General features: G+C 26.4%; 2 protein-coding genes across 34 annotated transcripts in view; one reads left to right on the plus strand and one right to left on the minus strand.

The window, feature by feature from the left end:
* LOC107443481 (meiosis inhibitor protein 1-like) overlaps positions 1-7,915 on the minus strand; it is a 73,391-nt gene extending 65,476 nt beyond the window's left edge. Inside the window, exons 1-2 of the mRNA XM_071184061.1 lie at positions 6,894-7,915; positions 4,636-4,900 (exon numbers count right to left, since the gene is read on the minus strand). Coding sequence (XP_071040162.1) covers positions 4,636-4,897 — 262 coding nt within the window. The 5' untranslated portion in view covers positions 4,898-4,900; positions 6,894-7,915. The remainder of the gene's footprint in view (positions 1-4,635; positions 4,901-6,893) is intronic.
* A 115-nt stretch (positions 7,916-8,030) lies between these two features.
* LOC107443488 (myosin heavy chain, muscle) overlaps positions 8,031-27,284 on the plus strand; it is a 47,871-nt gene continuing 28,617 nt past the window's right edge. For 5 of the 33 annotated variants that reach the window (XM_043042986.2, XM_071184053.1, XM_016057363.3 and 2 more), the window contains exons 1-12: positions 8,035-8,380; positions 9,885-10,155; positions 11,819-11,962; positions 13,663-13,819; positions 17,341-17,368; positions 18,303-18,402; positions 18,510-18,602; positions 19,053-19,116; positions 20,207-20,305; positions 21,751-21,854; positions 24,322-24,579; positions 25,870-26,019. In XM_043042986.2, the coding sequence (XP_042898920.1) occupies positions 9,967-10,155; positions 11,819-11,962; positions 13,663-13,819; positions 17,341-17,368; positions 18,303-18,402; positions 18,510-18,602; positions 19,053-19,116; positions 20,207-20,305; positions 21,751-21,854; positions 24,322-24,579; positions 25,870-26,019 (1,386 nt within the window). In that variant the 5' untranslated portion in view covers positions 8,035-8,380; positions 9,885-9,966. Of the gene's footprint in view, positions 8,591-9,884; positions 10,156-11,818; positions 11,963-13,662; positions 13,820-17,340; positions 17,369-18,302; positions 18,403-18,509; positions 18,603-19,052; positions 19,117-20,206; positions 20,306-21,750; positions 21,855-22,242; positions 22,347-24,321; positions 24,580-25,869; positions 26,020-27,284 lie in introns of all 33 variants that reach the window. The other 28 variants (XM_071184034.1, XM_071184059.1, XM_071184042.1 and 25 more) reach the window with 11 other exon arrangements.

Here is a 27,284-nt window from a genome sequence, read left to right on the forward strand (position 1 = left end):
AATTTTAAATAAAATGCAATTATATATAAACTGTAATTACACATAAAATATAAATAGGGATCGCTTCGGTGGCGCAATTGGTTAAGAGGACGCTATACCACGGGAGAAACTTTTCATCGCAAATTCTTTTTCATCTCCATAAATAATATAAAATTTAAAGTATAGAAAAAGTGAGTTCATCTAGCTAGAGTAAACCATGAATTCCATATACTGAAAGAAATTTTCAAAGAGTTATTAGAGGATGACTTAGGATGACGAAATGGGGTTCTCTTCAAATAATTTGTTTGCATTATGATATTTTGAAATTTTTTTTCAACAATTGAAACCTTAAAGCTTCCCCTAGGTTTGCCTGAATTCACTTTTCTATGTTATAAGTTTTAAATTACTTATACGGGTGAAAGAGAATTTGCAATGCAAATTTTTTCCTGAGGTATAGAGTCCTCTTAAGGCAACACTCACACAGCTGGTGAAGAGCTGGGTTCAATTCTGACCAAAAAGTATTCACTATTATCAACTATTTTTGATATTGTCAACTATTATCAACCACAAGTATTCACTATTAAAAGTATCAACTATTTTTGAATAATATTGTTGATTTAAATAGCATAGCATTGTTTTTACCAGAAAAAAAATTTGTAATAGCGTACATTTTTCTGTACTCCTTGTACATTTTTTTGACACACCATCGTAAATTCAAGCTATGAAGTCTTGAATAGTTTGAGCAGAAATGCAAAAATGTGAAGTAAAGCAAAAAATTTCCTAAAAGGAGTACTTCAATTCCCTTAAAAAAAATTGGAATTTCAAAAAAAATCTCTGTGTGAAATTTATATATAAAAAAAAATTTGACCCCTTTAGCTTGCCAAATTTGTGACCTGTAAAGTGGGGCCACTTTACATTGCGCGCATGGTATTTTTCCAAAAAGTTTAACAGTTAATAATACTTGAAAAAATAATCGAATGAGCAATTTTTAATTAAATTATAATTCCTCTCAGTACACTTTTCTACACACCTTAGTAATTTTAAATTTCTAAATCTTAAGTTTTTGCTCAACAAAACATATCATTAGGTTGAACATCTAAAACAAAAATGTCAGAGGCGTCGACGGCCATTACGGTTTTTTAATATAAAGAGATATTTAAAATTAAGGGTATATTGTTATAAAAAAAATGGTGAGTTCATAATTTAATATTTTCGCTAACCAAACAGGTGGATATATTAAATACAATTTGTACATGTGTCACATTGTGAGTAAAATTGAACGTTGCGTTCTTAATCGTTTATAGAATCTCTGTAACTATAATTTTTAATGATTTATTATTGTAATATGCAACAAAAAATAATGATTGTAAAAAAGTTTAAAATAAGTTTATCTTAAAATGTAACGTACTAAGGTAATATCATAGAGTTACGTTATAATAAAGAACCAACTTTTTTAATTTTAAACTCTTAATTTAAAAAAACAGTCGAAATCAAAAACGCAATAATATCAGTGTTGAATAAGAAAAAAAAAATGAAAAAATTTAAATATTTTTAAATTAGGGATATAAAAATATTTAGAAGAAAACAATACCTTTATGACGTTTATTAATTTTATGCCAATGATAACAAAAAATATATAAAACTAATGTGGGAGAACTGAATCCTACTTTATGATTTTCGGGCCAGTAAAAACGCAATGATAATAACGGGAAACTATGATAGACCATTATATTTTTATGTTATATAGAGTAATATAAATTCCTATTATAAATTTAATTTTTGTAGTGTGCTAAAAGTTCAACTATTCCACATAAAATCTATCCTTCAATTAAAATTGTATCATTCTACTAAATTGTTTTATTCTATTTCTAGAAAAATTCATTTCAAGTTACTGGATCATTAGGCTTTGAGGCCACCCCTAGTACAGATGTCTCCCGTAGATAGTTTGATACAGATGTATCCCGTAGATACCGTAGATAGCACACTAGTTTCAATAGTACTGCTAACAGAATGCGACTGGTTTAACATTGCTTATTCAAAGTGGACACAAAGAAAACACACGGAGAAATAAATTCTGGCAAAATTATCAGAATTTTTCTTAAAAACAATTCTGGTAAAAAAAAACATAATTCTGGTTAATAAAAATCAAAATATACGGGAATTAAAGTATACACTTTGAACTTTTTCCTCTCATATGGTAATGGTTTGCCAGAAATTCAGGTTTTCAGAACTATAGTTCTTATTTTCACACATTAAGTAAAAAATACAAAACTGAAATCTAAATTTAACCAAATAAACGGTTTTTAAAATATGTTCTACGGTATCATGATAAAATTACCAAACTTTACAACCGTTACCAAATTTTATCACATGTTATAAAACCATATTTCACTGTTAATTTCACCAAAACATTACCGAAGGGTTTCTGTAATAATTACAGAGCTTTTTGGTGTTCCCATAGAGCCAACACATGGATCATTTGTTTTAACCATACTTTTTCTCAGCATATACTGAAATTTTTATGTAATTTTGCTCATTTTATGGCTTATCAAATATGAGAAAACTAGTTTTTTTTCCTTTCACAATAATTTTTTAAGTGACGCAAAAATTGAAAAAAAAAATCAGGATAGTTTTAGGTTGTTTGCAGCAAGTTTATCTGTTAATAATATGCCTATTTTCATCACTACGCTAGTAAAACTCTCAGTACCACACAGTGCAACGTTGATGTTTCTACTCTATAATTTTGTATGGATGACGCTGTGAAATTCAGTATACATAAAGTACTTTTCTTATTCGGGACTAGAGATGCAACGAATATTCGGTTGCTTTTCGGTATCCAGGTCATTCTTCGCAAAAGCCGAATATTCAGTTTGACTGAATTATCGATATCTTCAATAGGTTCTTACTAAACGTGCTAAGCATGTACTTACATTTCATTAATATTAAAGTGCTCCCGTACAGCCGACCGGTGAAAGTCACCACCAATGGCAAAGCAGAGGTTCGGAGTTCTATCCTCCCAGATAGAAGAAAATGTGAATTTGTATATATATGTTGTTTAAGATTTTATTTATTATCTGAATATCTTCTAGAAGATTCTATCACATAATTTCCAGTACCTTATTCAATTGTATATAAGTTCTTGCGTTTCAAATAGAAACGCAGTTTCTCTGTTCCATGCATGTTGCACGTGTTGAATAAATCAATGTCATCAGTCATTTAGATTCTATTTCGTTCTACGCGACAACATTTTGTTTGAAATTAGAAATCATGAAGTAATATTCCGAATAATGTCGAATATTCTTCATTCAGTTTTTCTGCAAGGTCACTTTCATTTGCATTTCTGTAACATAACATGTGGAACATAATCCACTCAAAATAAACTTTCATTTGGAGTAACTATTAAAAATTTTTTGGATTTTATTGCATTTTTGACGTAAATATTTCAAATAGAGTTGTTCATACGTTCTGATGTTTGTTATGTTTAGTTACGAATGTTATAAACGATAAACAAAATCTTACTCACACCTGAATATAACTGAAGACCAATAGAATCTTAATATAAAAAATACAATGATGTTATCTTATGGTGTGACAGCACACTGAAATTTTTTCAAAAAAAAGTATCTTTTTTTTGCTAAAATAATTTTTCTAAATTAGAAGTTTTAAAAATTTTCATCAACTAATACAGTAACTTTCAGCACATACTAACATTGAAGCTTCAATCGCGTTTTCCGGAAAATAATAATTTTCAATTTCGTTTTATTTATTCTTCAGAAACTATTCATCCGAGATCTAGATTGTTGTCGATCAAGATGAGATTATAATTAATTAAGTTCCTTTAAGTGTCATATAGAATGCTTTCGATTTTCACAATTTACCGTGGCAAAAATGTAATGTTTAAGGTGTCTAAATATTCCTAAAAAGTAAGACAATAATGCATTTTTACTTTCTATTAGAAGATGAAGAAAAATTCAACTTGTCAGCGACTAAAAGTATATTTATCTATTTTGAAAAAATCAACAAAATTACCATGTTTTAAAAAATATGCAAAATCTAAAACAAAAAATTGCACTAGCATAACATTTACACCTTATTTTATTATTTTAAGTTTTAAGTGTCTAAGTGGGGCTTGAAAAGCTTTAATTTTAATGATAAAGTTGATGACAATTTGTTTTAAAATTTATCAATCCCATTATTTCGGAGAAGTGACTTAAAATAAGCTATCAAACTTTATATAAATTTTTAAACAATGTAAACTAAAAATCAGAAGAAAACTTGATAAACCAGTTTTTTATAATAAAGAAAATTTAAAAATTATGATTAAATTTCAAACTTTTATTTCTAAAAGGGCATCATTATGAAATCTCATAATTAAAAATTTTTAAATCCTTTAATCCATATTATCTTCTATTTATAAAAGTCTTAATATAAATTAGTCTTTTGAGTTTTGATTTCTATAAATCTACTACTAGCATAACTATTTTATCAAAACAATGTGTTAGTTTTTTTTTCGATTTAAAGTAATACTTTTTTAATTTAAAAAAAAATCAAAACGTATACAGTGTTAGAAATTGCAGCTTCATAATGCTTCGTAAAATGTAATGAGAATGCACATCATGCAGCATCTATATTAACATTAATTAAAAAATTTCTTACCTAATAAAACGGTGAGAGTATGCAATGATACTTTTTCATCTTTTTCAAAAGTATTTGTAATAGATTGGTGGTCTGCATGCATAATGTTACACAAGACAGATAGATAGTATATTTTTCTTATATTCAATGAATGTCTATTTTCTAAGTTCAAAATAATGCATGCTAAACATATTTCTTGAGTCACATCAGTCAAGGATGTTGTAAAAAGCCATTTTCCGGAATGGTTTTCTTGGAGTTTACAATTTAACTGATAGTCTTCCATTGACTGAAAAAAAGAAAAATTAAATTTTCGTTATAATAATTTTTTTTAAAAAAAAGTCATTTTGAGAATAAATAAAAACTTTCACTTTCATAGACATGAAAAATAATACGAATGCATATTTAGGAATCAATTAGTAATTTTTTAAACAAATGGAATTGACAAGACTAAAAATATTAAAAGAAATGCTTTTTATAAATTACACAATAGTACAAATTATTTTTGGCTTATAAATTTGGAAAAACAGCAACTGAAATTTTACTCAATGGTTTCCCATATTCTCCTTTCGCTAGTAACGGAGATAATTTTTCAAAGGTATTTTTAATTTCAGCATTTTGTACTTCTTCTTACATTAAAGAAATCCAATCCAATTTTTCCTTATTATTTAAGAATATGAGTTCAGATTCTATGAAAGCAGTTATTTTTTGGATTATATGTTAACTTAAAACTTATATTTTCAGTGAAAATAAAATACCTTCTTAATTTTACATATAATATAAATTTCTGATGAAAATGTTAAAAATAATGTGAAAAGAAAAAAACAAAAGCGAGTACTACTTATTTGAATCAAAAACACTATTGAAGAATACGTTAAAAATGCAATTTTTGAATCAGATAAATCATACAATTAAAAAAATTTTTGTGTACTTTAAGGATAAATATTTTAAGTAAAAATAGTTTCACAACTAAGGTTTAGAGTTTAAAATTTTAATATTAAGCTTATCTTAATTAAGTTTTAATTGAAAAGGATGATCTTAATTTTTCTATAACGGAAAGTAAAGCACAATCGCCCCATGTAAAAAATAGACAACTTCTTGAAAATTCATTTATTTTAAAATCTTATTTTTCCTATCATTATAAATCATATTTTTGTACAGACAGATATTTACTGTTTAAGAAAATCACATACGGTTTTGAAAAATTATTCTAAATATTTAATTTAATCAAATTGGTGTACCGTATTTAGATGTACAAAATAAGTATTGCTTATCATTTTTTTTTGAAAATAAAAGCGCAGAGCACTTTCTGAAATCGAAAAACAAGACAATTACTTACGGTATGAATAAAATATATAAAATTCAAATTTTTACAAATAAAATATTATGGAACATTTTCTTACTTATGGTTTGCTATATGTCCGTCAACTGACATATTTCGACATTTTATCAATTAAATTAAAATAATTCATTCGAAAATTAAACCTGTAAATAAATTTTTTTTTAGAATTTAAACATTGAGAAATTATAGTCTATAGAGTAACTAAACCATTTATGCATGAAAAACTAATACCTCTTAAGTAATCGTTAAATCCATCATTTTCCACACGTTAAGGTGTTAGCTTTCTTGCAATAAGTAGCCAATTTACAAAATGTTATTCAATAAAAAAGATAGCTTGTAGCAGTAAAATAAATTGTTTCAATTTTGACCGGAGTCGTAATGCATGAAACGTTAATAATAATTTTATATCGTTAATTTTTAATTTTTATGTTTTATAGAAATATAATGTATAAAATGTTTTTTAATTGTATCAGTTGTAATTTTATGGCAATATGCTGAGCTCTTTATTAATCTTTAAATTTTATTTTAGCATTTAAATTAGATAGCGAAGAAATTTGGATAATTGCTTTTAATTAAATAATCATGCAAGATGTGGGAAAAGCCAAAGAATAGTTAAATATGCCGAGAAATATTGATTCAATTAAAGAAAAAAAACTTTAACGTATTCAATACTTTTCAGAAAAACTGTTTAACAATGATGGTAAGATTAACCCCACACTCACGGACAGATTTACAAATCTATGGGTTCCGAGCGAAAAGACATTTGGGGCCCTTTAAAAGATTCGACAAATTTTATTTAATATGCATAGTTTTTAATCACAAAATCAAAAGATAATTTTTTAAACAGCAAATCGCAAACAATATGTAGCTTTATTTAAAAATACGTCATATAGAAATTCTAAATTTAATTAAGCTAAACTATGATAAAGAAAAATACTACCTAAAATTTAATTGCTGTTGAGAATGATGAAAACTATGTAAGCAACAAGATATTTCATAAGTAATTTGGGGCCCCTGGGCGTTTGACCTGAATGCCCTATCGTAAATCAGTTCTTGACCACGCATTTTTTTTCTCGGTCGGAGGAAAGAGAGGAAAAAGTCAAAATTGAAGACTTGTATTTGTGAAAAGATTTCATTTTTCTAAATAAATATTTTTGTTTAGCGTTAGTCGAAAACATTATGACTAATTAAAGCGTCATTATGACTAATTAAGCATTATGACTAATTAAGCACATTATGGTTAGCGTCATTTCTTCTCAAACTATTTCACTGATCAACAACCCTGGCGTTAAATGTCGTTAGATTCTTCCTTTCAATTATTTTCATTTATAACTCCTCATCGCTGTCAAGTGACAGGATTTTTTCTTGGCAAAACTGAGGTTGAACTGTGGGAGTGACTTTTTTGTAAGAGGCTTATGACATATCTCTTAGAAAGTTCGCTATACGACAAGAAAAAGTTAGTTTCTGATGAAAAAAATAGGGACACTATTCTACTTTCCTGCTTTTACATATAACTTGATTAAGTAAGAAATTAATATTCAGTAGATTAATTTTTCTGTAAAAATATATGTTTCATTTTTTCCTTTATCTTTTCTGGAATAGCAACTGAAAATGTAGTATTTTAAAGTTAACAGAATTCTAGCTATTTTTTCTGTCTTTCAATGTATGTTCTAAATAATTTTAGAACATCAAACTGTAGCTGGTCAGCAATAGTTTCTTTGTAAGTTAGACTGATGATTATGTAACAGATGATGACAGTCACTCTCCCATTTACTGACAGAAAAGTAAGACAAAATGATTTTAACTACTTATTTGAAAACTGAAGGTCTTGTTCTGCTTAATTCAAGATCACAGAGAATAAGTTAATGACGCTTGAATTAAGGGATCGTATACGATTTACCATTTTCATTTTAAGGACAAAAATAAATGAATGAAATGAGGTCTATCATGATCATTGACACCAGACTTGAATGTCTCATGTGAGTGGTGAGATCAGAAAGGAAGAATATAGAATTATTTTTAGGAGAGTCGATCCCCGAAGAAAGAGAAAGGAAGATTCAAACCAGCAACTTAAATAGATCAGGGCAATGGGAGAAAAGTGGTAGAAGCAGATTCCAAGGGATGGTGTTGTAGGTATGACCCAAAAATGGAACAGAAGACAGTAACGTCATCGTTCTATGTTCCCCCTTTCTCTACGGCGGATCTTTCCCCCCTCCTCCCGTTCTATTTGTTCTAAAGATGCTGGCAAGTGTTTTGCTCTGTTTAGGAAAGGATTCCACTGCCTCCTTCCTCACCCCCTAGCAAATCCTCCAATAGCAGCAAGAGTTCCGATTTGCATCCTTCAAACACAGGGCATTGAGATATTTGATAGCCTAGGTTTATAAGAGCCCGCGGCCATTAAACTAGCACAGAATAGCTCTCGAACGTGTAAGTGACTTTACCTATTCGTCTATGACTTTTTCTATGTAATTGTTTGCTTGCACTATTGATTTGGATCAAGTAAATATATATGATTCAAGATTTTTGTGTTTAACCTCTTGGATACTGACGGATCAACAAGATTGTTTCTATTACTACTCATTGGATTATCTTTGATTTCTTCAACCAATAATATTAAAACCTTTCCTTGTGTTCCATGTAATAAAGACCTTTCACTATTTCTACCCTACACCACTACCAATCCATTACCAATTTCTTCACCTACCCCAATCACCACATACACATATTATCCTTTAAAATTAATGCATGAATCTATTTTAGAATTATTTAAATATCCTTTTTTTTTTAAAGAAATTCCCTCTTTTGAAAAATGGGTATAGTATGAAGATTACATTTTCCTTTGAAATATTTCTCTGCTTAACGCTAATTGCGATTCTAACCTTAAATTAAATTTCAATATTTTAAGATGTCTAAGAATTCTAAATTTTAGTACTTAAATAAATATATTCAAGGCAGTATTAAATGCATTAAATGATTCAGCTAAATTTACTTTGTAATTTATAATATTTCCCAAATTTATACCTTTTGTAATGCTAAAATATTTTTTTACAATTACTAGGTTTTTATAATTTTAAAAAAATAATAACTTTATAAAAATTAAAATTTTGGAAATTTTGCATGTATAAAAATCAAATTCAATATATTAAAAACACAAAGTTTTATAAGCTTTTCTTAATGGATTTCAGTTTTTTCTTTGTAATTTGGGACTAATGCTAAATTTAAATCAATTCTCTCAGCACTTAATAAAATTAACTTTATTTAGTTTCTTTTCACACAGAGATTGACTCAAATTTACTTATTGCAAAAACATTTTTAAATACTTTTTCAAAGATTAATGTTGTAAAGAAAAAACACGGTATATTGTTTTTCTTTAATTGTCTTAAAATTTACCAAAAAGTGAATAAAAAACTTCGAAGTAAAAATAATCCTAATAAAAAATCAAATGACGCATTGCTTGCTGCTCCTTAATTTAATAGTAACTCATATCTTGTATATTTGACAACAAATTTGTTTAAATCGAACTTGAAAAAAAAAACATTTTTAATTCAATAAGAAGAAAAAAATAACTCTCGTGTGAAACAATTAACGTATATAAATAGCTCGAATTATATTACTTAGCGAATTTCAAATTATATTGCTGATCAAGTAAAAAAATACTTTTACTTGTCCAAAATATATGAAAGCTCATATTTAGACGAATATTATGCATGCAGTTCTTAACAAGTAATATCAAAACAGCCCTTGTCTATTTTCTTATAATTATAATCATAATTAGATATTAAAATTGAATAAACTGAGATTATTCCTCTTGTTAAAAAAAAGGAAAACGTAATTTCTTTAATCTAAGTTTATTTGAATTTTGTTTAATTATCATGAATAAATTATGTTTTACAAGAATTATTCTCCTAATTAAATATTTTTATTGCTTTAGAACGAGGGTTTAGGGCTGTTCTAGTCAGTGGAAGAGCGTTCTATTTTCTTTTTCTAACTTCGAGTATCAGAAAGAAGTCAAAATGGCCGCAGAAGATCCTGATCCAAGCCCTTATCTCTACGTTTCTATGGAACAGAAACGTATTGATCAAACTAAACCATATGATGGCAAAAAGATGGTATGGGTAGTTGATGAGAAAGAAGGATATGTTATTGGTCTCATTAAGGAAACCAAGGGAGACATGTGTGTCGTCGAAATCGAGAAACAAGAGGTTAGTTCTATTTAAAAAAATTAAATTTGTATTATAAAATTAACGTATTTTAATTGCAAATTAAATTAATGCATCTTCAATTTGTTATAAAAAGATAAATTAAATAGAATAATCATAAATTTATTGCATGAAATTATAAATTTCACTTAAGTATAACTTTCTCTAATGCTCTAATATTAATTTAAATTAGAGTAGAAAATGTTTTTTATCTTATAAATCAACTAAACTATTATTTATTGAAAAGCAATTAAATTAATGGTTTAAAGTAATATCTTTTAATAAGAAAATAAAATAAAAATCAAAAATAATACAGTGTGAAAATTTTTTCAAAACAATTTCATCAATTAGTTTTCAATGCTGTAAGTTATTTAGTTTCTTAGTAAATTTTATTTATTTAGTTAAATATATATTTTAATACTTATCATAAGTAAAAAAAACATAACATTAATCTGAAATGAAAAAGCAAAACAAAATAAAAAAATTTCTTATTAAAATTAGCTTGAGAAAATAATTTTTTTTTTAGTTAAATATAATTCTAAAAGTTTTACATGAAAAGTAATAATGATATTTATATCTATAAATCCAAACGATATCGAAAATTATTTGTGTTTTTTATAAAACTTTTTTGAATCAGTAGAAGAAAAATTTATTACAATTTGCTACTTAATTGCAAAATAGGAATTTAGAATCAGAATGCAAAATATTGCAACTAGATAAGTTTTTAGAATTTTAGAGAAATTATTATAAATTCTTTGATTTTTTACTTCAAAACTTTAAAAAATTTATGAAGGTAAATACCTATTACGTTACAATGTTACATATATAAATTGTTCTAAAACACAAGTCCAGCGATATTATAAAATAAATTTGTCGAAACATATAGGACAAAGTATTTGAGAATTCGAATTTAACATTATAATTGATGATTTTTTTTTAAAGACTAATATTCTTTGACTGCTCGTGAAAGATTATTGTTTCTCAAAATTTATATAAAATATTAAAACAATGCTCATTTAATTATTATAAAATATAACTAGATTGAGACAATGTACTTACTTCTTGTAAACAACAAAAAGTTCTTTCTATTGTAAAAATTAACAGAGAAAATGCAAACTATTTTTTCTCTCAAATTTTGTTGAATCATTTTTATGGCAAATAAAATATTCAATCATAAAATCTTTTGAGTTATGGTATTTTATGAATCATAGAATTTCAGAATGTCAATGCACAAAAATGACAATTTTTCTTTTATAAATTTATCACAAACTAATAAACAGTGTTTAAAAAATAAATATTGCTAAATATTTTTATACACATTAATGATTGCAAACATTTTTCTGCTAATTTTTTATTATCGTTTGCAGTTTTAAATATTGAAAACGAATCAATATAATTTTATCTTTTTAGTTCGTTATCAGTCTTAAATCATTTAGAGCAATACGGTTTGCTATAAAATTGTAGAATAGTTATTTATTACTTGATTTCTTTTCTTAAACTGTATTCAATGTTAACAAAATTATTGAACTAGCTGTTTTTTTTATCAAACATCAGGTAAATTCTAAGAACTTCTTTTAATCTTATTTAAAATTTCAATACATGTATTATCATTTCAAGATATGGTGATAAATATATTTTATTAAATCTGTCATTATTCTTGCCATAGAACCGCACCGTCAAGAAAGATTTATTGCAACAAGTCAATCCACCAAAGTATGAAAAAGCAGAAGATATGTCTAACTTGACATACCTTAATGATGCTAGTGTATTACATAACTTGAAACAACGTTATGTTGCTCAGCTTATCTACGTAAGTATAATTGTCTTTTACGATTTTAAGTAAATTAAATAGTAAAATAAAAAATAATGAATTTTTGTCATTATAAATTTGAAAAAATTATGCACCATTATATTCCCTGTGTTAACTATAAAAATTATTCTTTCAATTCATTTATTTTTTTAATAATACTTTATTTTTTTATTATATTTTTTAATTATCGAAATTTTTTAATAATTCTCAAGGTAATTATTTGTCTGAGGTATGCTTTAAAAATTAAAAAGGCTTTCCGTGAAAGATAATTCAATGACTTTTAAATTTTTTTTATTAAAATACTTTATTTTTTAAATTAAACAAAAAATTCTTTGTACATTTGAAAGCGCCTATTTCTTTGTAAAAAATTAAATATTTTTGTCTCTTACTCTTAATCCATCAAATATTTTCTGCCAGCCAAAATCAATAAGAAAGTTTAAAAAAAGAACATCGCGTGAAATAAGAGATTGCAATTCTACGTGAATTTGATCAATTATTTGCAGAGTTATAGTTGTAAACATCACTTGACTTTTAGACTCGCCTTGGTGCCTTCAAAAATAAATCAGCTTTTTCGAAAATTTCTCTATTTCTAAATTTTGATGGGAAGGAATACGTACTTCCGAAAAGAAAAGATATCAGTTAAAAAAACTAATATTTCGTTTTTCTAATAATTAATTACAGCTATACAATAATATTTTCATAAGTTTATGCTTTCAAAAGCCATAAATGTTACGCAATGTTATATAAAGCGTATATAGTTGTAATGTCCCACGAATTCGAAAACTGTGATCGTTTCTCTTTATTCACTTTTATGTTTAATAACTAGTTGTGTTTGAGAACATATCAATTTTATGGGCTAAAAAATAATTTCATACCTAATTGAAAGAATAAATTATTACAGTAAAAACATTAATCTAAAAGTCATCCATCATAAATTTCCTTTCACGCTGTTCGAATTATTATAGACGTATCTTGTTCTGAAATAATAATTTAAAAAATAATTTTTATAGATATCAATAAATAACTAATAAACTATATTATCATTTATTATGTTGCGTCAATGATAAATGACAATTGTTTCAGCAAATTTATCTGCTTCTTCTATTCGTAGAATTTAGAAATATTCTATCTTAAGCAGTGCGTTAAAAAAATTACTCTGCCATTTTCGCTAAATTCTCAAACTATAGCGGTAAAACAAGTTGTAACGTTCGAAGCTATATATTTTAAGTTCATTGGAGCGTACAATTTTGAAAATGGCAAATATGTTTTCCCAATCTTAGAACTGATTTTATAATTTTCAGATTTCAATTCCTGTCTTTAAAATGTGTCATCAAGGTACTTCTTATTGTTATAAGTTGGAAATTTTTTCAAAATTTAAGAACTGAATTTAAACATACTTTAAATTAAGATATAAATGGCGAATCATTTAAAAAAAAGTTGATTTACAGAATAGAACATGTAACTCTAGAGCTAATTTAACAATGAAGTTAAATATGTTACTGGGTGAATCAAATTTTCCTTAAGTAACACAAGTTAACTTTTCAAGTACATCAGGCTAACTTTTTCAGTTAATCAAGTTAAGTTTCCCAGCTAAACAAAGTAACTTCACTACCAAACAAAAGTTTTAAAATTATATATATATATATTTTTTTATATCGTTCTATAAAAATATTAAAGTATAGGTTTGATTTTCCTTTCAGACCTATTCCGGGCTTTTCTGTGTTGCTATTAACCCTTACAAGAGGTTCCCAATTTACACTCAACGATGTATGGCACTGTACAGAGGCAAAAGGCGTACTGAAGTTCCTCCCCATTTGTTTGCCATTTCTGACAATGCCTACACTGCTATGTTAACAAGTAAGTAAGAAAAAGAAAGAAAGAAAGGAAAACCAATAAATATCTGAAGTCAAAAATTTTCTCATCTGCAATTTACTTAGAAATTTTGGCATTCATTTAATTCATCGTTTAAATTAAAGTTCATGTTTCTTCGTTATTACGGGAAACAAATTTTTAAATAACGTGAGTCACATTTTAAAAAAATCAATAAAGGGGCAAAAATTCAATCAGGGGATTTTTTTGTTATTGAGGTTTTAGATATAACAGCCAGTAATATTATTTATACAATAGGACAATAGAAATAATAAATAGTCTTGCGACAAGCCAGATATATTAAATGTTAGTCTAGAACAGTTTCCTAAGGTTTACTCTATTATCATTCAAAGGGTGATATCGGTCATTATTAACCAAATTATCTTTTAAATAACATAAAAACTACCTAATTGAAAGATAATTTTTCCTAATTTAGTAAGAAATATAGTATAATTAATAAAAACTAAAAAGAAGGATTTGTATAAGTATAATTGCTTATAAGTCACAAAAGTTAATTCTATGAAGAAGGACTACGAAAAAAAGCAAAATGGTTTTTCTTGCTAGAGTTGCAGTTTTTATTTCTTATATTTCTTGAAAGGTCTTTAAGAACCGAAGTAGAAAAGAAGCCGAATAAAAAAAAAGTAGAATCGTTGCCAAAAAGAAGGGATAGAAATGCAGTCCATTCACAATGCCATTTTGGGAAAGAGAAGAATGCTATTCTGCGCCAAAGAATCAGATTATTTTTCCGGTCTTAGCTATTATTTTTAGCCCTTTTGGCACGCTTGCCAAAATACTTCTTTTATCTTACCTCTATGAACCCGCTTTTTTTTTTATCCCTTCTCGTTTGAACACGGTATTGAAATTTAGGTCAAACCAGTGTCTTTATGTTTTAACTACTAAAATACAATATGGGTGGGTTCCATCAAATAAAGACATTAAGGATCAAAATGTAGGATTTCCAATAAACTGCTACGCATTTTTGAAATTGTAAAATTTAAATTTTAAAAAATTTTTATAATCAAATAAAAGTTTTTTATAAAAATGAAAATAAACTTTCATTTTACTTTTATAAACTTGCTTTTTATCCTTATTAGTTTGAATGCGTTATTTAAATTTAGGTAAATCCAGTCTCTTTATGCCTTAATTTCTAAAATATAATATGGGTGCTCATTGTTCAAGCAATAAAGTGACTGAAAATTAAAACACATAATTCTGAATTTAATGATACACATTTTAGAATTATTAAAATTTTGAGTTATAAAAATTTTAATAATTTAATAAAATTTTAAAAATACAGATAAAATTTTTATTTCATTTCTATGAATTCGCTTTTATCCCAATTTTGATGGAACATGGCATTGAAAATTATGTCAAATCTGTAACTGCTAAAAAAACAATATGGTTGTTCATTGCTCCACAAATTAAAGAGTAAAAGCACAGAATTTCCTATAAACTGATACATGTCTGCGGAATTTTAAAAATTAAAATTTTTAAAAAACTTTCTTAACTAAATAAATCTTTCCGTCACTACTCAATAAACTTGTTTTATGACTTCTTGTGCGAAAGCAATATTAAAATTCAAAGCAAACACATGTCTTTATGTTTCAACTGCTAAAATAAAATGAAGTTTCTTGAATTGATAAAGAAATTCAGAATAAAAATTTAGGATTTGCAGCGAACTAACTAAACTATACTTTCGAGAATTTTCAGTTTATATGGTTTTTAATAATTAAATAAAATTTTAACAAAGGAAATAAATGAAACATATAATCTGAAAGACAGGTTACATTATATAAAATAAGATTTGTTAACAGTTAAATTTAATATGAATTTCTAAAATAATACTAATTAGATTTTCTCATAAAAAGTGTTTGCTCTGAAAAATTATAAATAAAAGTTTGCTTTGTAATTCCTTACATAATGCAATAAAATGTTCTACCCTGAAAAAGTCTTTGTGACTAAGTATGTTTTAAGATCAGTTATTATTATATAATAAAACAAAAGTTTTCTTAAAATGTATCTGTGTTCCTAAAATATGCTTAACCCATAGAAACTTTTTTCATCTTTTGAGATTATAGATAAATAATGATAGTATTTTAATAACTATAAGAGTTATCTAATTATAAATTTAAATTAAATAGCTTTAATAACCAATAATACAATGAAGTTACATTAAAATATATCTGTGTCCCTAAAAAATACTTTGCAACAGAGAAGTTTCGTCTTTTGAAAATATGTTTGTCTTATAAATTCACAAATAAAGTATTTTAGTAAGTAACTTAATAGTATAATAATAAATAATTTTAAATTTAAAACAATTTTAAAATTAAATAAAGTTGCGTTAACGAAGAATAATTACTTAAAATAGTTTTACATGAAAAATAAATATTGTCGGATCTAAAGGTAATAAGCATATTGCACACAATTCTAAGATATACAATTATGTATTTTATAACCTGTAAACTATCTAGAACATAACTCCAAAAAATAGTTTTATCTTACTTTTTTTACAGTCAAGGGTTTTATTTTATTTTGCCGTTTTAACAATATAATATATTTACGAATGAACACTTAATTTGTTGTAATTTATTTTCAGATAGAAATTTTGAAACTAACCTATATAGTTCCATCTTACCCTTAAATAAAGAAAATATATTAGGAAATAAGTTGACGTACATGCTTTAGTTTTGAAATAAAATAAGAATACACACGTATTTAAAATGGTATAAACTTCTCGCATACGCAAATAGTTAAGCAAGCAGTGCATGAAATGATCCTTAAAACCAATATATTTCTTCAAAGAATTTTGTAAATTTTACAGAGTTTATTTCCTTATGAAGAAATTCACCTTCAAAAGTAAAAATTTTTTTCCTAAGGGGCCGTTCAAAAAGTACGTACACAAAAGTGGAGAAATATTAACCCCCTCCCCCCCTTCGTACATTACCGTACATAGGTCCCCCCTTAGAGTACGTACATTTTATTAGTCTACCCCCCATTTTCATAAAAATTTAAATAATTATGTTTTAAATAAAATTAAATATTTATTTAAAATTATTTATTCATTTAAGTCAAATTTAAATTTGGTGTTTGCTTATAATGTGCGTACTTTGTATAATACCCTCCCCCCCTCCCCATCGTACAAAACCATAAGAAATAGCAAACCCTTCGAGATGTACGTACTTCTTGAACGGCCCCTAAATGAATAAATATAAAATAGGACGTAGTTTTGTGAGAAAACGAAGAAAAAAAATAACAACTGATGGATATACGCATCACTACGTTGGGCAAAATTAAGCCTTTTGCTGATAAAGCTAGAATAAATGATCATAGAGTAAATAAAAGGCTTAAATTGTTGATAGAGAAAAGTGGTAGTAACCCTCACATTCGAAGGGGGGAGGGAATTATTATGTTTTATGCACTGTACAGAAAATGTTTGGAAAAATATCTCTTATTTAATTGTTTTACAATAATACGAAGTGTGCTAAAAGTCGTTTTTCTATTACTTACAGATCGTGAAAACCAGTCTATGTTGATTACGTAAGTATAGAAGATTTGATGCCTTTAACTAAGTTTAAAACTTGAAAAAAAGTTTTAACACAGCCAAAAAATTTATATAAATTCCTTAGAGGACTAAATTTGTGAAAAATAAATTCAAAAAAATTATTTTGATTATTAATTAGCTCATCGTGAGTTTAATAAAATAATTTTGAATGCAGAGTGGCTTAACTTAAATAGCGAATTCCCGAAACGTAACTATTTTTTTTAACAAGAAAGTTTTTAATGAAGTAATTTAAAATAGGGAAAGTAGAAGTTTTCAGCACAAAAAATCGGGCAAAAATAAATTGTTTCTGCTTAAAACTTTAATTTTTTTACTAATATTGCATGAAGAAAATAAATAAAGATGAAAGAAAATCTGAATATTTAAAAAATCTCAAAACTGAAAAGATAAATTAAATAAAATATCTATTTTTTAGACAAAAAAGATTAATTAAATAGGAAGTAATTACACCTCGAAATATCTATGGCAGTGTGTTATAGATGTCGACAGTAATGTAGACAGTAGTAAATGTAGAGAGTAAATGCAGACGTAGATGTATACAGTAAATAGTAAATTTTCCCTAGATAAATGAAAAATATAAATTTTTGGTAAATTGATTAAAATTAAAGAAAGAAATTAAGTGACTTAACTGTATATTAAAAATCCATAATTCTACTTAGGAAAGTCTAAAATTTCTTAAATATCTCAAAATCGAAAAGATTTAAGCAAATTTTAAAAAAAGAAGAAAAAAAAAGATGGATGCTTGAGAACAAATATTCTTATTTAACGTTTATAGAAAATAATCGTTTCTTTAAAATACGTTCGGCAGCCAATTCTAAAATTTTTTTTATTTGTACATGTAGACGTTAGAATTTTTTTTACATTTAACGTTATTCCAAAGCTTATTTTAAAAATGTTTTATTTTACCTACAGCGGAGAGTCTGGTGCCGGAAAAACTGAGAACACGAAGAAAGTAATTGCCTATTACGCCAGTGTTGGCGCTTCAACAAAGAAGGGTGAAGCAAAGAAGGGAGTAAGTATTTCAATGTCTTATATGAAAAACATTTATTTAAAAGAAGAAAAAAAATCCTATACAAGTATCCTAAACAACTCATCATATTTTTTCTTCCTAATTTCTAGCCAAGTTTAGAAGATCAAGTCGTACAAACTAACCCTGTTCTTGAGGCCTTTGGTAACGCTAAAACTGTGAGGAATGATAACTCCTCTCGTTTCGTAAGTATTAATTTATTTCCTAAAATGTAACCTAATGATTTAGTTATGCATAATTAATTAAAAAAATATCATATTTTATAGTATAGCCAAGTTGAGATCATTTTATAGGCTTCATTAATAATTTAATAAAATGCTTAAGACTGTCGACAAAGATTTTTTCAGTATTTTACCTTAAAAAAAAAACTTTGAAAAAAATAATTTGATATTACTTTTAAAAAAGTTTCAAAAATTAATTTTGATTGAATTTTTTATTAAAATAAGCAATTTTTCTAACTTTTACGAAATTGAACATAAGTTGAAAAACTCTCTTTTGCATCAAAGCCTTACAAACATGCACATTACGAGTTTACGTCTAGTCGAAACTGAAATTACTATGTTCTTAATAAAAATGGATTATGTTGTATTTTTATGAGAGAAATATATTATTAACTTCTATTTTCCTCTGAATAGGGTAAATTCATCCGTATCCATTTCGGTCCCATGGGCAAACTGGCTGGTGCTGATATTGAAACATGTAAGTTATAGTTTAACTATACCTCAAAATAACAATATTCAAGAAATGTATTCATAATGCAATCACTGTAACTTTATAATAAGTAAATCCTTCGTATTTTATTAAATTTATTATAAGTCGTCATGTGTTAATTTAATTAAAACACTGTCTTATCCAACACACTACATTATACTGCACAATAAACATACTTTAATTTATTTATAAGCCTATTAACGAAAGTAATAAATTAAAGTTTTTATTCGCAAATGGAAAAATGTCCTAAAAACATTCATATTTTCTAATTTAGTCAGAAGCTCTACATTACTTATCAGATAATTAAGTAAAAAATTGGATATAACAATTCAATTAGATGAGAATTGGAAAAATGGGAATCGGGATGAGTTATTTTTAACATTTATGGTCAACAGTTCTACTAGGAAATTTTTTAAAGTATGAATAATTATTCTCAAGTCATTTTTAAAGTAAATACAATTTGGAAGAAAGTTTTTACATATTTCTTAAAGAAAGTACTTATAATTACCAAAAATTCTGCAAAATAGAAAAAATAATAACATATCTTGTTAAATAATAATGATTAATGACATAAAAGTTATCAAATTTCTTCTTTTCAATTAATTTATTTAGTTTGTCTATTTCTTAACATTATAAGATAAAGGCCTTTGTTTAATGTGACTTCAACTATTATTTATATAATAAATTAAATCTTCTGAAATATTGCATGTGCTCAATTTTCATCCATGGAATTCAACGTGCAAAGATAAACTAATACTTGTATTGTCCCCTAGTAATGATTATTATAATCTATCAAGTTTAAAATTATAATCTAATCTAATTATAATCTAAAATTATGATTATTATAATCTATCAAGTTTAAAATTATAATCTAATCTAATTATGATCTACAATTATGATTATTATAATCTATCTATTTTAAAAGTTTATAAATTTATATACTTTAAATAAAATTTTGGTATTACAAAAACTGTGTATCTTATTTTGAAAGTAGAAAATTTTAGAAAAATAGATCTTATTGAAAAATATTCTTAATGTATTTTATGTTAAACTTGACCAAATATTACTTCTCTTTCAGATCTATTGGAGAAAGCTCGTGTAATTTCTCAACAAACTTTGGAACGTTCTTACCACATTTTCTACCAAATGATGTCTGGAGGAGTTCCAAATCTTAAGGGTAAAACTTCAAAATAAGTTAATGCTTGAATTAATTAATTATTTGCCTCAAAATTAATTAATCTTCATCATTATTGATTTGGATTTAGATAAATTAAAATGTATTCGCACTTTATATGAATTATAAATATTTCCAGTAATATATTTTATCTTATAAGTTTTAAAACAAATTAATGAATTATATTCCAATTTTAATTCTGTATGGATATTTTACTTTAAATCTATAAGTATTTGTAAGCTCTTTTCTTAAATATTCCTAATAAAGTTCCTTTGATTAAACAGAACGCCCTCTTCAGAAGTTATTTTATATAATAACTTAATCAATGCATACAAGAATAACGTTAAAAAAATTGTTCTGAAAGATATGTATCCATAATAATAAAAAATTACTAAATTATAATCAAAAACATTTTAATGTTTTTGATAAAAATTTATAATAAGTGCTTAAGTTAATATGTTAATATTAACTTTAAAGAAAAACTCTTAATTAAAAAAAAATAACTTTTTAAAAAAATTATCTTTCAATTAAAAAAAGAGATACTTCTTTAAATTTTTCAAAGAAATAGTGCATGTAATATTTTTTGTTTAAAAAAAGGGTGAATAGATTTTTTTTATGAAATGCCCATCTCTCATATTTCCTTCTTAAAACTTACACTTTCTATGATAAGGACAAGTTTTCATAATAGAAAGGCTAACGACTATCATAGAATTTGTCAGTTTTAAATTATTTGCAATGTAAATCACAAAACATACTTCGGGACTAATTACAAAACAGTTCATTAAATTCAATTGATAAAACTCAAAAACACATTATTACTGAGTTCTAAACAATACAGAAATTATGTCAAAATACATTGAAAACTTCTTGAAATTAGAAATAATGATAAGAAAAGTTTGAAAGTTTGGATAGCGAATAGTACACGTTCCCTTAGCAAATTGTTTTGAAGACTGCTTAAAATGACTGTGATTATTTTTGTTAATAGCTAACTTCATGTTTAATATTTTGAATCAGTTTGCTTATCCAACAGATTTTACGTTGGAAAAAAGTTATGCTAATTTTTTGTGTTTATTTATACAACTATTCAGTGTTATTACTATCACGTACATCAGTGTTAGTACTATCATCTGCATCAGTGTGAATGCAATCAACAACACAATGTTAACACAATCAAGTACATCAATATTAATCCAGTCTACTGTATCAGCTTTAATACAACCAAAAACATCAGTATTAATACAATGATCTTACATTTTTCTTTATCAGATATTTAAGTTAGAATATAGTGGACAATTCATCATTTTTCATCAAAAAAGAATTTTAAATTTAAAAGAAGCAAAGTAACATTAATAATTTTTTAGCATAATTTGACGCATATTTGGTTAAAACAATAATGCAATCGCAATTATGTATTAAATATATATGTATGTATTGATTTCTCCTATCAGAAAACTGTCTGTTGTCGGATGACATCTACGACTACCATTTCGTTTCCCAGGGTAAAATTGAAATCCCTGGAATGGATGACGCTGAAGAAATGAGACTGACTGACGTAAGTAAAGCATTAAAAGAACGAGGAAAAAAAAAAGACACTCCTTCTTATGGAAAATAACACCAGAAACACCTGTCTTCTTCTCCTCCTATACTGATTTTCTCATCCTTCTTGGGCGAACCAATCTTTCTTAATAAGAGTTATACATCCATCAGTCGTTCTGTTTAGCGCCTAGCGTTGCGTAATCATTTTAGATCAATTTGAATTAACTGTAGATACATATGTATATATCTCTGGATATAGCAAACACCTACCGTTGCGTAGAAATTTTATATCTATCTAAATTAATTGTTGGATATAGCTTTGGATACGAGAACAGATAAAAATTCACTGAAAGTCGTTTAATGAAAATGCGTTGAAAGACTGACTTTCGATTTTTTTTGTTCAGAAAACTGTCTGTTGTCCGATGACATCTATGACTACCATTTCGTGTCTCAAGGTAAAGTAGAAATTCCTGGAGTTGATGATGCTCAAGAAATGCGAGACACAGATGTGAGTATGGACCAACGAAAGTACCCAGCTCTTTGCTTCTGGCTGTTGGAAAATGCAAGAGTGCATGGTTTTTGCGTTTTTGCTGGCTTAGACGCTTTTGCTGGCTTAGAAACTTTTGCTGGCTTAGAATTGTATTTGATTGCTGCCTTCGAATAAAGCCTAAGAAATAAAATTAAACTCAAAAATAAATGTAACTTACTCAGGATAAAATAAAAAAATACTTTATTTAATGTCAAACTCAACCGAAGGGCCGCTCTTGCAAATTGGCTTATTGAAATATCTATTTTTTTATACATTATATAAGAAAATAATATATTATCAAGTTTTTATTTTTTTGTTTAGGAATTCCTGATTAAAGTTTTCGTTAAACTACGTTGATATTTAACGCTTCACTGTTTTTCGTAAGATTTAATTTACATTTTTGACCAATATGGTTCATAAAATATTTTAAGCATTGGATGTGGGTTTACCAATTATTATTTTTAAACATAAAAATTGAAAGAATTTTATTTGCAACTTTAGATTCAAAATCATATAAGAGAGAGAGAGAAATAGCTGTATAGCCATTTAGTTCCAACATTTTTAGCCGTATTTTACGAAACAAAATACAATTTAATTGATTTCGATTATGATCCGCTTGGTGAAAGCTTTCAGCCTTATTTTTGAAATGTATCTTTTTAATATGCATATAAATTCATTTAAACAAATTATTCTTGAAAAATGACTGAATTTTTAAACTACAATAACAGGAGTGGCTCTAAATAGATATTCTACAACATTTCAAAAGTTAATTTTCTTAAGTTTTCCACTTGAAAATTTCACTATTTTTTTTAAAAGAATATTTAAGGACTCAAACAGACAAATCACAAGCCCTTATTGCTTAGTCAGATTATTTTCGCACAAGTTTAAGTTTCATTTGACCCACGTGTGAATTCAAAACCACACATATTTTATTTCGCAGTTGTCTTCAGTTATGGCAGAACAAATCATATTTGCCTAAAAATACTTTACTTTTTAAAATAGACTTATCTTTGAATTAAAAAAAAATCCTTACGATTTACGGTTTTGCAGATGAATAAAGTTTCGCTTTGCTTATGTAGCTTATATGAACAGTTGCTTCGCTTATTTCTTTCAAACGATATCGGTGCTTTTCGCTTTGCTTTTTGCTATTTTATTTAAATTAAGCTTGCCTTTATGCTTCCTTAAAAGAAATTGCTTTTCTTATTGCTTTTTTTAAGAGAATTTCTATGGTTTTTGCTTTTTTAAAAAAGTAGCTTTGCTTTTGACTTTTTTAAAATTTACCTTGTTTTCCGCTTAGCTTAAAATTTTGCTTTTATTTTAATAAAAGAGTATTTTTGCTGGCTGAAATTTAGTAAAAAAATTATGAAATAATGATTTCAATTTAAAGTAACTTTGTGTACAAGCTCCTTAACATAATTATAAAGTATTAAATACTTTCATTCTTTCCCCTTATAGCTTTGCTTTATCATTACTAATATTTCATTTTCGCTTCTGCTAAGCTTCTACTAACACCTTTGCTTTTCTATAAACTTTCAATTTCTTCTTCTTGAAATGCTTTTTATATCTTGTATTCCAACAAATACCTTATATAAATTTATTTCTGAATTTTATTTCATACTCAATTTTGCTGAAAATATATTACATTAAAATAGTTAAAGTTTTATATTAAATATATTTGTAATTTTTTACTCTAATTTTAATCTTTCATTATCATCACAAAGTTTCATTTCTCATATTATTATGTAATTCGTTTTTAAATATACTAATCAGCAAAATTAATAGTTCAAATTAATAGATAATCAGCAAAATTAATAGTTCAAAACTTGTGTATCGTAAAATGAGCACATTTTAGTATTAAACTTCTAATAGTAATTTTAATAATAAATTTTGGTAAGTTAATGACTCTTGTGATAGCTTCAGAAGTTAAGCTAAATTTTCTTCATTCAAAAAACAGACTGCCTTCGACATCTTGGGCTTCAGTCAATCTTACAAAGATGAAATCTACAAAATTACCGCAGCTTGCATGCACATTGGTGAAATGAAATTCAAGCAAAGACCCAGAGAAGAACAGGCTGAGCCTGATGGCACGGAAGAAGGTGAAAAGTTGGCTCACTTGTTGGGCATTAATGCAGGTGATTTGTACAAGAACTTGTGCAAACCCAAGATCAGGGTCGGTAACGAGATGGTAACCAAAGGTCAAGGGATGGTGCAAGTAAGTAATGCTATTTATTATTTATATATATAATCAGAGTGAAAAGGCCATGAGCAGCGAATGAATAAATCATTACAATACTCTACTTTAATGTTAAATGGAAGTAACGTAGAAATTTATTAAAACAATCATATAGAGGTGTCCAAGTCAAAGGCTGAACTATGACACTCAGTGGAATAAATCAATCATTTGTCATAATTTTGCGGTTGGGAATGGCAACTAGTTTGCACTCCTCCAATTAGACAATTCGTATTCCCATTACTCAATCTGAGGCTGATTGATGGATAGCTAGGGGACAGGTAAGTAAAGTGACGTCAGATTAGACATCTCTGTAACTGATTAAGGCTGACGTCACTTCCCTTAACTGCTGACTGAAAACTCATCAATGATAAATCAGTTAATGGTAGCAACCAATTGGAATACGTTTTATTTCTAAGTAAAATAGTGGAATAAACAAAATAGTGTTAGAACTATTAAGTAAAATAGTGTTGCCATTAACAACCAGAATATTATAGCCATTGATTCAATGATAATAGTCATATGATATAGACCAGCCTCTGGCTCGAGCATCCTGAATAGGGGAATTTAATATGAATTAAATCATGTTTACTAATTTAAGTTAGCAATCGTGGATATTTCATTAGAAGAAAAGACACATACTTCAGCGCAAACTATTGCTTAAAGAATAATGGTTACTAAAAATTGGAGAACTTTTAGAATTAAACAGTTTAACATTTTGGATGTTAACAGTTTAATATTTTTAGAATAAATAGTCTCTGATTCGGCACAGTGCAATCTAAAGGTTAAAGTACTTTTCATGAAATGTCTCTGCCTTCTAAAGCATGTATCTTAGCACGAATAATAGCAATATTATACAAGTCATGCATTAATGGAAACCCTTAAGTCACGTAACAAACGATCGGAAGTTATTAATTAATTTATCAATAATTTTTCAATTATTCAATTATCAATTAATTTTTTATTAATATATTATATGTGTGTTGTGCCATGTTCAACACTAATGAGGAGATCGTCCTTATAATTTAATTGCAATGCTGTAACGTGATATGATACGCTTTTTAAAAATATGAATAAGCGTTTTGATAGTAATGTCTGTATTCCCAAAAATACTAAATACAAGAAACGATGAAAATATAATTTAACATTAACAAAAACTAAGAAAAATTCTTCAAAAAATAAAAAAAAAATGAAAAATAAAAACCATTTAATTATCTAAATTCACGCTTTTGCTAAGAAATCAGAGTACTAAAGCTTGGTAATTATTTTTAGGTAACATCCTCTCTTGGTGCTTTGGCAAAGGCTATGTTTGACAGGACCTTCAAATGGCTCGTAAAGAAGTTGAACGAGACTTTGGACACCCAACAAAAGAGACAGTACTTCATTGGTGTACTCGATATTGCCGGTTTTGAAATCTTCGACGTGAGTATTCTTGCATCATGAACTCTGAGAGAATCAAAAATTAATATTTTTAAAGTTAAAATATATTATATATGATTAGATAGGTTAGTAGTTTTCTTGTATGTAATTCGATAAGCCAGTAGCTAATTTTTGAAAGTATCTATTAGTTCGATTTTTTAATATTCTGAATGATTTATCATTTAGCAACGATTTTAAAAAATGATGTGTTTTTCTTTTAAACTTTAGTAATGTAAATGCATAAAATATTTCTCCTAAAATTTAATAAATAATAAAGTTTCGTGAAAAATTGTATGATAATTTTCATTATGTTTCTAAGTAATTAAGACTAAAAGAAGTACTAGAAATTGTATGATTACTCAAAATAATGACAATTATTACAAATTGCATATAATTATATTAATACAAACTATATAAATTATGTTAATAATAATTAAAAATGTTTAAATTACATTTTATTAAAAACATTTTGAATTTTATTATATTTTTGTGTATATAGTATTAACCAGATCAGCACTATTTTTCAAGAATTTTGTTTTCAATCAGGCGTATACTTTTGGCTAATGTCACTATACTTTAAAAGATGATTATTTTTGAATAAAAGAATCGATTTTAATCTAAAAACATTAAAAATCGAGGAAACAGCAATTATGCCGAGATATTACAATGAAACTTAATTTAGTTAATCATCTACCAAGATTTCAAGCTGCGATTCAAACACAAGGAAATAAGAAACTATGAATTGATAAAAAAAAAAAAAAAAGGAAAAAGATTTAGATTTTTTGCCCCAAGATAAAGCATGAGACAGATAAGTAAATTTTACTATACCTATATGTCTTTCTATCTCTATCTCCTTCTCTATCAGCACACTATATGTTTACCTTTTGTTTTTCTTATTAGTTTTAGTAACTATGCTATTCTAGTAGCTTCCTTGATTCATATTAAAAACAATATAAAAAAGATTGTTTACCATATCACGAAAACTATATAAAAAGACGTGCACTAAATTGAAAAAAAAAACGTGTTACTGTGTATGGGAAAATATACATAGAAATTTAAGTTTACATAAAAAAATTGAAGGACTTAGCATGATAAGAGAATATATTTTTATGTTTAAAATCTAATCGTTCGCTGAGTACGCTATTGTTTCATGCTTACAGTCCAAAAAAAACTTGTCTTGATTTTTCATTAATCTCTTAAAATAAATTTTGATTAATCATTACATCAATTTATATTTATAACTGGGAACTGAAGGTTAAGTTTCAAAA

Source organism: Parasteatoda tepidariorum, chromosome 8 (assembly GCF_043381705.1).
Source record: "Parasteatoda tepidariorum isolate YZ-2023 chromosome 8, CAS_Ptep_4.0, whole genome shotgun sequence".
Classification (NCBI taxonomy): domain Eukaryota; kingdom Metazoa; phylum Arthropoda; class Arachnida; order Araneae; family Theridiidae; genus Parasteatoda; species Parasteatoda tepidariorum.